The 11,251-nt window shown below is 44.8% G+C and overlaps 1 protein-coding gene across 1 annotated transcript; it reads right to left on the bottom strand.

Annotated features, from left to right (window-relative positions):
• Positions 1-1,332: 1,332 nt before the first annotated feature.
• On the bottom strand, positions 1,333-2,052 carry LOC101328930 (melanoma-associated antigen B10-like). Its single transcript, XM_019933811.2, has one exon. The coding sequence runs from the start codon at positions 2,050-2,052 to the stop codon at positions 1,333-1,335; it is 720 nt and encodes a 239-aa protein (XP_019789370.2).
• Positions 2,053-11,251: the final 9,199 nt, after the last annotated feature.

Below are 11,251 nucleotides of genomic sequence, written 5' to 3'. Positions count from 1 at the left end.
CCTCCCTTATATCTTCCCTTCCATCCGAAACACTTGTGTTTGCAGTTACTTTACCTCCATCACAAATCTAGTTCTAGCTTAGAGTTTACCAAATTACATCCCAGATAACCTAATTAAAATGCCCATCTATTGGATGGACTATGTCTCTCCCAGCCCAAGGCAAAGATTGCCAGCACAGTGGCTTCTGAGCATCCCGCCTCATATAAGTATCACGCTTACTTCTCAGACACTCCATTGTTATAATGTGCACAAATCACCTATTTTTTGGACTGTGTTCCCCCACACTGGAAAAAGAGCACAGGCCCTCTTCCACTTCCGCCCCAGGTGAAGATCGCTCTGCTTTATACATGGTCTTGAAGCAACTGCTAAAAGCAGCTTTTCATTCCAGGCTTTAGTCTCTCAATCTGAGACACATCATCTGAGATTTTAGTCTCTGCCTACCACTCAAACAAACTCATCTGACCGACCACCCAGCTTAATTAAAATTACCTCCCACTGAAGGGCTTGCAGTTTCCCAAGGTTTCAAACCCCTTTACCATGGGATATTTACATTTCACTACAATTAAAACCCCCAAGTCCTCACACCATCTTTTGACTTGTCATTTTAGTGGTAGGGAATATCTTACAATATTCCTAACGTCATAGCTGCTCCAAGACTTTAAAATTCTACTTTAAAATTCTATGGGCAGGAATGGTTCTTGTTCATCTTAGTATTCCCCATACTAACAGGGAGCTTTGCAAAGATTAGATGCTTAATTATTGTTAAGGGAGAAAAAAGTGGGCCACTGAAAAAGAGGTCTAATTTATTACAATATTATTTCTCCAATATTAATAATAATAAATATTATTATTACAATATTTATTACAATATTATTTTATTTATATATATATATCATGTTATGAAATAACAGACCAAAAGTGATAAATGAAGCCAAGAATTTATCATCTTTTATTTATTTCTTGACCCCAACTATTACATTGTTGAGTTTTTCACATTTCCAAGGAAATGCCTCGTCTATTGCCATGTTATCTTATTCCAAATTACTAAATAAGGTAGAACTTTTCCAATTAGTTTTACAAAATAATAAAACTCTTACTCTTAAATCTCATTCACAGCCATCAGTGTTTGAGCAACATCACTCATAGATTTGGATTATGAAGCTACTTAAACCTTCTACTAAAAGGAACAATATTTTAAAAAATTATCCAAGTTACTACATAGAACAGAAACACAAATATATGTTATACACTATGTTGTCTGCAGCCCCACCCCAACCTTCTACTACTTAGAATGTGGACTTCTCTTTTTAACAACAAAGTGAAGAATCTGCCTCAGACTCTATTGGGGTGGGAGGAGCTGCTGGCTATGGCCCTGGAGCGCACGTTGGCCAGGGCAGCAGTGCCAGCCCTGGCTGCAGCCCTGGCTCGGGCTCTCTCTCCCTCATCTCTCAAAGCCCCTTCATACCAGGATGGGAAGGCCCTGGGGACCGTATCATGGATCTTGGCCACAAACTCCAGCACTTTCATCTTCCCGGTTTCAGTGTGGGCTCTTGGGCCCCACAGAAACTCATAGCACAGAGGATCGCTGTTGGGCACCTGGCGGTACTCCAGGTACCTTTCCCGCACTAAATCTTTGGTGATAAGCTTCCTGGGCTCCCCAAAAATGAAGTGCTTCCTCCCCTCATATAACCCCATCCCATTCAATATTTGCCAGACTTGCTCCTCAGTGGCACAAGTGCCCTTAGTCAAGATCACACCCAGAACAGCCATCAACAGGCCTGTCTTGGGAACCTCTTTATCATCGCTCAGGTTTGCATCATAGCTTGGTTCTGGCTTGTTGACAAGGACATAGATGTGCCAGTAGGGATCCACTTCCTTCAGGTCAAGGCCAAAGATCATTTCCAGGTGCTCAGAAGCTCTCTTGAGGATCTCAAGGAAGTGATTCCTATAAATCTGGATTATATTTCTCAGCATATCTGCCTTGGTAATAGGCTCTTTCATTTGATGCTTGTACAACAGGTAGTACACCAGTATAACCACCTTCTCATCCATATGGCCTCTGTAGATGGGCTCAGTGTATGAAACAGCTCTGGCTCTCTGACCCTGTGGATTGCAACATGACCAAGCAATAGGTGAGTTTTGGGAAATAGCTTTGCAATGAGGAAGAAGACGGAATCTCTTCTCCCACTCTCACAGTGGCCTGAGCACCTACCAGATCCTTGGGCTCGTCTAGGGCCTGGCAGCGTTTTTCTCAGGCACAGAGCTTACTCTTCTGACCCCGAGGCATGATGACTTTCAACAAAAGCAGCAGGCAAGTGGCGGGTGACTCAGTGACCTAAAGGAAAGAGGATGAGATTGCTGGGCCACTTCAACAGGGAGATAGATACAGGCTTGGCCTCTACTGAAGGCCGCCTCTGTAGGTTTCCTTGAGGGCACTGTTCTAGGAGCCCACAGAGTTCCTATTCTCTAATTTGCCTCTTCCCTGAGGACCCTGTGGAAATAACTAGGGTGTACCTTAGCTCCTACCTTCCAAATCTGCCTGGGGCTCACTGGGGCTTAGAGCAGTGGCTCTGTTCCGAGTTAACGAACAGAGTGTCATCACTTCACTTTTGGCAAGCCCTGGGGTTCCTGTGCTCTACTGGTCTGATGCTGACCCCTCATTTCAAAGTCCTTATCACTCTGAGACCCCAGAGATGGAAATGAGCAGAACTTCATTATACCACACTTGCCTGGGAATGCACAGGGAAGAGAACACAGAGCTCCGTGGGACCCTCTCTATCCTTGGATGATTAGCTGTCTCAGTCCTCACTCAGTGCCCTTACTTTCGCTTCTGGTAGGGCCTAGGACTCCTCCCTCTGCTGACATGAGACCTATGCTCTCAGAGCAAGGCCCTCAAATCCTGAAAGTTCTGAGGAGGAGGTTAGGGAGGCCTCAGTCTAACCTATCTGCCCCAGGTACCCTCGGAGCTAATGACATGGATAGGATTCTCTGTGACCCCCACTGTTCTGAGGCAGGTGGTCCCCCCGGCCCTCACTCAGGATCCTCACACTGACGGTTGGAAAAGCTTGGATTCCCTCCCTTTAATGACCATGAGGCTGTTGTCTCAGACCAGACTTCGTCTTGCTGAGAGTGCCCGAGGAGCACACGAGGGGATGCCTCGGCCTCACCCCTTACGGGAGGCTGCTTAGGGCTGACGGCGGTGGTGGGGCTTTGCAAGGCCCCCTTTGTCGGGGGTGGGAGTTCCCCAAGACCTCACTCGGCGCCCTCGCTGTAACAGGCCGCGGGGCCTGGGAGCACCTCCCCCTGACGCCATGCCATCCTCCTCCCATTCTCGAGTGTTCATTCCCCCCGGAACACAAAGAGACAGATGTCGCCTCTACCCCCATTAGGGCCTGGGACCCGTCTCGCTGTTGGTCTGAAGCTGACACCCTGCTCCGCCCTCATCCCCTCAGGGGAAATTTCAAAAATACTTAACAGGTCGTTCGGTCAGATGATTGCCATCCAGGTTCTCTCAGGGCTGAGAGCAGGGTGGAACTCTCTGGGGACACCTTTAATCTGGACTGGCCAGTCCCCTCAATCCCAACTCTGGGTCTTTACCGTAATTCCACACAGAGCCTGGAGCTTTTCCCTGGACTGACGTGATGCTGCCTCCTCAGACACCACAGGCAGAAGTTGGCCCACGTCACATCCTTACCCCTACCTAGGCCCCTCGCCGCAGCCGGCAAAAGGGGTTTGGGCTCTGCGAGGCCACCTATGCGCTGGAGCGGGTGGTTCCCACAGACTTTGCCCAGGGTCCTTGCCTTTACTCCTTTAGGGCCTGGGACTCGTCCCTCTTCTAGTTTGAAGCTGACACCCTGGTCCCACCGCCCTCACCTGCCTTAGACCTCTCAGAGGGAATTTAGAAGGTTCTCAGAGGGAATTTAGAAGGTTCTCAGAGGTTGCTACATTCCTGCTTGGTTTCTTTAAGGGCTGATAGCAGGAGCGGGGCTCTCTGGGAGCCTCTCTAGTCCGCGACGGGCGGTACCCTCACATCTAACTCAGGATCTTTCCTGTAATTCCAGGCAGAGCCCAGAGTGCCTCCCTTAGCGTACAAGACACCGCTCCCCTCAGACCTATGCCTTCACTTCCCTGAGACCCCAAGGCAGATATCAGAGTGCACCACTTCCGGCCAGCTTTGCCTGGGGTCTCCCAGGACTGACATGGGGCGAGGGGGCGGGGTTCTATGGGTTCAACTTTGTTGTACGGGTGGGGATTCCCTTGGAATTCACATAGGGTTTGTTTTTTTTTTTAATTCCTGCCTGATCCTGTGTATCCTCCCTCTGGTTAACTAGACTGAAACCAAGGCCCTCCATACATCGCTCTCCAGGTTTCAAAGGGTGAGGTGAAGGGACTTCTTGAGCCTCATAGCCATACCGGGGTTTCCCAGAGCTGACACCAGGAGCAGGCCACTCTGCTGCCCACATGTTCTGGGGTTCCTTCAGAATCAAACAGAATTCTCATGTTTACTTCTGTTAGTGCCTGGGACCCACTCTCCATTGAGCTGACACTCAGATCCAATGCCCCCAACTTTCTGAGTCCCCAGAGGGGAAATGCAGAAGGCACTACTTTAGGAAATCCCTGCACAGAACTTGCCAGGACTGAAAGCAGGGGTGAGGCCCTGGGGTCCACTCTTCTGGGGTGCGGGGTCCCCTCAAACTAAATCAGGGACCTTACCTAAACGTCAAGCAAGACAGGAACTCTTCCCTCTGCTGACCTGATGCTGCCCACCTCAGATCAAAGTGTTCACATCCCTTAGACACCAGAGACAGAATTCAAGGGAAGCCATTTCCAGCCACGCTTTCTGGAGCTTCCCAAGGCTGACAACAGGGATGGGCCTCTGTATGGCACCATCTGTTCTGGAATGGCTGGTCCCTCTGACCTCATTCAGAGTCCTCACCTTTAATTTTGTTAGGGCCTGGGTTTCCTCCATCGGCCAGCCTGAAACTGACAGGCTGGTCCACTGTCCTCACTTCAGAGTTTGATTTTACTATATTTACTACAGATCACTGTGATGATTTCAGGAATGGCTGGCACAGAATTTTCTTTTTTTACTTTTAATTCAATCAAGTTAAACCATAAGAGTTATTACCATAAGAGAGATATAGCTTTGGATTCCACATATATCTGTCATCCACCGTCCATTTAACAAGGAACTACACAAACTACATGGTTCTCCATCTACCCTGTAAATGTTTGCATTGTGGACCAGCCCCCTACTCCAGTCAGTATCTGGTAGCAACACAGACCACCAAACAGAGCCAAAGTACTTCTGCCCTCTGGTGTGCAAAGAAATCAGGAACCATGGAGGCAGTCCAAGCTGGGGATAACACCAGAGTTGTTTTTCAAGGCATGTCTATACTCAGCCCTTTATTCCCAGAGTCACTGAGGTAATTAGCCTTAGGGAATTCCTCCTCCAGTTTCCCCCTCCTTGCAGCTGCACACCCCCTTCTACTCATTAGTAATACTTGCCCAGTTAAAACCTGACCTGGATCACCAACCAATTCCATCCACTTGCATAGCTTCAGCCTCAGCAGTAGGAGGGCCACATACATGGGGAGAAATAGTCGTCTCCGTCAGGCATCAAGACAGCTCTCGGCCCTGGTACACTGGCAAGGGTGCACGGAACCACCAGAGTAGTGAAGAGATGTACCCTCCCAGAATCCGTCAATAACGTCACTTGGTGGATGACACAGATCAGCTAGCTATACTCTGCCTGACATTGGGGAGGGGCATTCTCAGGCGTGCCTCTGGTACTTTGATCCAGCAGACCTTCCCACTCAGACCACTCTACAACTTCAGGGTGGTAATGATGATCCAGAGATTCCCTAGCCTTTCCATGTAAGCTGTCCAGTACCCTCCACCAGATTCTCCACCTTCTCTCCTCCTTGTACCTTTTCCATCTTTTGCTGAAGTCTGTATACAGGTCCCCGACTTCCAGCTGCCCTAGGCTCTCTGGACTTGTTTCAATATTTGATCTCTCTCATGGATTCTGGAAATTACTCCCCCCATCCCCCCATCACCCCATCACCCCTCCCAACATCCTCCTGTTGTCCCTCACTTAGTGATGTTTTCCTGTCCAGGCTCATTTCCTGGCACCTGATCATTCTGACAGATCCTTGCTTCTCAAAGTAAAGGGAACATTTACTTGACTTATCAGAATTCTTAAAGCGTGCACCTAGGGCAATCGTGGTACTTAAGATATCACTGAAGAAACTGCTTTATATGGGTGAAGGACTAAATTAATTTTCTGCTCAATCTATTTAGAAAATAGGGAAATACAAATTAAAATGACAGTGAGATGATATATTTTCAATCAAAAGTTTGACCAAAATTTAAAAGTTTGATAAAATACCAATGAGAGCTTAATTTATTCACATACATAAATATGTGAGAAGATAATTTAGTATAGCATTCTTGGAACAGAATATCACCAATATTCATAAAAATTTACTATCATCACACTCCTTCCACTTTAATCTAATTGCACTTTTGTACATCTTTCCTATGATAAAACATGCACATTTGCCCGAGAATTGATGTTCGATGATGTTGATGTCAGTTCTGTTAATCATAGCAGCAAATGAGAAACAACTTGTGTGTCTGTCAGGAAGAGAATGGTTAAATTAATTACAACACATACACACTTTAGAATTCTAGGGCATAGTTAAAAGAGCGACACGATCTATATATGTTCTCACGGAAAGATCCTGCATTCATTTTATTCAGTGACAAGGGCAAAAGCCAGAACAATAGTGTTATGCATGTATTTTAAAAACTCACAGTGTATATTTCTAGCACAGGTATGTAAGACTAGGCCTGGAATAAATGCTAAAATACTACACAGAAGAATTTTTAATGCAGTTACCTCTGGGCAAGGATGAATTTTGGAGGAACATGGTAAGGAAGAGGAATTGGGATTTCTTCCTATTGTTAGAATGTTTTGGAAACAAGAATATATGTCCTATTTCCTTTTTGGTTAAGATATTTAAATAAAAATAACAGAAAGAGTAGGTATGTATTATTCAGATAAAGATTTTTATGAGATGTGATGGGAGAAGTCTGATTTCTGAATGGCTTAACATAACGAAATGTTATTTCTTATGCACATAAAATCTGATGGGTGCTGGCAGGAGGTGGTGGTGTCTACACTGTCAGGTGACTCAGGGATCTAGGCTGCTTCCATCATGAGCTTCCACATCTCAACACAGGCTCTCCGCGTTTGCTGCTGAATGAAACACGAAGCATGGAGTTGACATACTGGTTCTCAAATACCTGGGTCTGGAGGTGACAAGCATGCTTCTGCTCATATTTCAGTGTCATGGATAATCACATGACCCTTCTTAGCTACAAGTGGTTGCGCGTGTAGTCTCCATATGAACTACAAGGATGGAGAGTAGGACACGAAGTGAATGAGCACTTGTAGATGTTCCCATTAACTGTCACACAGTAGTTGCTCAAAAAAGAGCAACTATTAAAATTTGTTATGACATTAGCCCTCATCATTCCTGGAGGATTTTCTGGGAAGATCAAATTTCCTTGCAATTCAACAACTTTTTCTAGTGCCAGTATGTGACCTGTGTTTTTCAAATACAGGGTCACCTCAGCTTTCAAAAGGATCTCATAAATCTCAGCAGGGAGGATGCACCCTTCTTCATTCTTAGCACCATTCTACACTGACCTTTTCAGTAACCTCTATAATCTCAATACACTGAGATTTTTCTTCTTCCTTCTGCTGCATGAAAAAATCATAGTTGTGAGTCTCTGCTATTCACCACCTGTTGAACATGCCTGAACACTTGTACAGATGTCTCTAGGCACACTGGAAAAGCAGGGTTTTCCTCTGGAGCAGATACAGACAACACTCAGGAAAATGATGGTCAATTTCTTTTTCTTATTAAAGCTGGCATCTCCACCAAGGAGACATATTCTACCTCAGTGGTAGACTCAATAGTCATTCCACATAATGCCCATAGCTTTATCTCTGAAATTTGTGAATATGTCATGTTACATAGCCAAAGGCACCTAGTGTATGTAATTAAAATTATGGAATGGACCTTAAAATAGGGAGGTTATACTGAATTATCTGGGTGGGCCCAATCAAACAACATGAGCCCTTACAAGCAAAGAACTTTTCTCTGGCTGGATGCAGAAGAGAGATGCAGCAGAGGGGAAAGTAGGAGTTTCCACAAGAGACAGATGCAATGTGCTGTTTCAGAAGCAGGGGCCCATTTGCAAGGACTGAAGGAAGGCCTAGAGGAACTATGGCATCTCCGGCTGACAGTCTGCAAGGAAATGGCCTCAGTCTTATAACCACAGAGAACTGAATTCTTCATAGAACTGGATTCTGAGAGCAACCTGAGTAAGAGTGGAATGCAATTCTTCTCAGCACCTACCAATGAGAACCCAGTCTCCAACAGCTTGTTTTGGGCTTTGTGTAGCCCTGAACAAAGAAAACAGCATAGCCAACCCATATATCCCATCTACAGAAATGTGAGAATAAATGTGTGTTGTTGTAAGTCCCTTAATTTATGGCAATTTGTTTGTCAGCAATAGAAAAATACTAAATCCTCCTAAAAACCTGAGTTCTTAGGAATCCAGCCTCTGCAGATGGTTGTGACACAGCGATTTCCTTGGTCCTTCCTCATCTACCACTTAGGAAAGAAGCTTTGGTTCTTGGCCACTTAGTTAAGCTCACTCTTCAGTGTATGGATTCAGTGGTCAGTCTCAAATAAATCCCAAGTTAAATTCTCCTTTCTTACTAACCTCATCCGCTTTCTAAAATCTCTTCCCTAACTTCAGGGTTATCTTCCAATAACCCGTAGATCCTGTGCCAAACCAGACTCTACTCACAGGCCAATTTGGAAAAAACTTTGAGTGTAGGGGAAGGGCCCAGAGCAGATGAGCAGACGTCTAAACTTCACTGCCAAAGTGAACAACCACATGGACGGGGCTATTGTTATCAGAGGGATTCCATAGTCAAGGATGGGACAGACAGGGGACATCTGTGGGGATTGGGAGGCTCTAAATCAGGGGAGAGGCAGGTGATTCGGGGCTTTTTTTTCCACTGGGAGCAGATAGCAGCCTTAAGAAAGGAAACTAGACAGCAAGTCAGGATCTAGATTGTGACAGGAGGAAGACCCAGGCCAAGAGTGATATATTTCTGGAAGTGCTGGATTAGGGCAGAGTCAGATCTCAAGGATCTCTGGGGGTAGGGGCAGGAGGAGCCTAGGTAAACTAAGCTCACAGCCTATCCTGAATTGTTTTTAATTCTCATTTTAATTTTTACTTATTATACCTGGCGTTAGTACATTGGCAACAGGGTCCTTCATTTCATTGCCTAAAAGACATTGTGGAGTGTTGAGAGTAGAACTGAATTAAGCGACAGAGCAACTGCTTTATTCAAGGAGTGGAACAGTGAGAGCCCTAAATGAATTCAGACCAGAGGTCTAGTCCCAGTTCTGACACTCATGAGCCATGTGAAGTCAGGAAAATTGTGAAGCTCTGTGAGGCTTTTCTATGAAGTGAGTTTGATAAGCCCTGCTGTGTAGGACTCCTGGGATGTATGTAATGTATGAAAGCACCAGGCACAGTGTCTGGCAAGTATTGAGTCTTTTCATGATTTGCAGTTATTACTGTTATTATTTTGACTGCAGACCCTACCAAAATCTGCTCTATGATTTTTTTAATCCAAGAGATATCAGAGAATATGGGGCACCCTATGATATGGCATAACGTATTAGCTAACATGATGCTTAGCAAGTAAAACTAAATTACTTACTACATAAGTTTTTGAGGTTATGTTATTTATTGTGTGTCTAGGGGAATCTTCCCCAGGTGGAACTTAGGGATTCCAGAATTTGTGTCAAGCACCAACTCCTTCCATCCCTTCCAACTGTCCTTCCATTCAAACCACCTCTATTTTCATTTATTTCAGTCCCATTAAAAATCTAGCCCTAAAAAAAAAAAAAAAATCTAGCCCTAACCAGGAGTTTGCCAAATTACACACAAGACAACCTAAATAAGATGAACCTCAAATGTAGTGGACTCTGTCTCTCCCAGGCCAGAGCAAAGATTGCTAGCATGGTGGCTTCTGACCACACGCATGTCATAGATGATCACCCCTATTTCTCAGAAATTCCCTGGGGATGATGAGCATAAAACACATAGTTCACGTGCTGTGCTCAACTGCACTGGGAAAAGGACACTGGAAAGGATGTAGGTCACCTTCCATTCTTATCCCAGGTGGAGAACTTTCTCTGGTTTATCCATGACTCAAACGTAACTGCTAGAAATTTTCCATTTCAGGCTTTAGTCTCTCAACTCTGGACACACCTTCTGAGTGTCTGGCCCTTGCCCACCACTCCCACAGCCTCATCTGACCCGCCTCCCAGCTTACCACAGCACTGACTCACACTGAAGGACTTGCCATTTCCCAAACCCACTGGCCTCAGGGCATTTACACTTGACTGCTCTCTTCTGGATCCTCCTATGTCCTCTCCTCCTTTTGACCTGTCCTTAGGTCTTAGGGTGTATCTCATTATCTTCCTTACTTTACAGCTGTTCCTAGACTCTAAAATTCTATGGGCACAGTTGGTCTTGTTTTTCCTGACATTCCCAGTAGTAGCCCAGAGCCTGCCAAAGAGCAGATGCTCATGGAATGTTTGAGAAATAGATGAGACAGTGTGCAAGAGGTCTAATTTCTTATGATGTAATTAATTCTACATTCTTGAATAAAGTAAGCACATCCAAGTATATATCTCTTAATTTTACAGAACAACAGACTAAACATGATAAGGGAATGTAAATATTTATCGCCTTTTACTTTTTCCTCTATTTCTTGATCCCAACCATTTTACTGCTGATTTCTTTTCACATTTCCAAGGAAATGCCTAACCCAATGACATGTTATCTTGTTCCAAATAACTAAATGAGATGGAAAATTTCCCAATTCTATAAAATAGTAAAACTCTTACTCTTAAACCTCATAAACATCAATAAATGTCTGATTTACATCATTCATAAACTCAGACTCTGAAGCTACTTAAACTTTCTACTAAAAGGAGCAACATTTAGGCAAATTTATCCAAGTTACTACATAGAACAGGAGCACAAACAGGTTATATACTCTGTTTTCTCCAGCCCTGCCCCAACCTTCCACTAATGAGAACATTAGCTGTTCTCTTTGAACATGTTAAATAATCTTCCTCAGCCT

This window comes from Tursiops truncatus, chromosome X, assembly GCF_011762595.2.
Source record: "Tursiops truncatus isolate mTurTru1 chromosome X, mTurTru1.mat.Y, whole genome shotgun sequence".
NCBI lineage: Eukaryota > Metazoa > Chordata > Mammalia > Artiodactyla > Delphinidae > Tursiops > Tursiops truncatus.
This window is presented reverse-complemented; position numbering and strand designations above follow the sequence as displayed.

Coding starts and splice junctions, on each gene's coding strand:
- LOC101328930 (XM_019933811.2), bottom strand. CDS start 2,052: ATGGATGAGAAGGTGGTTATACTGGTGTACTACCTGTTGTACAAGCAT.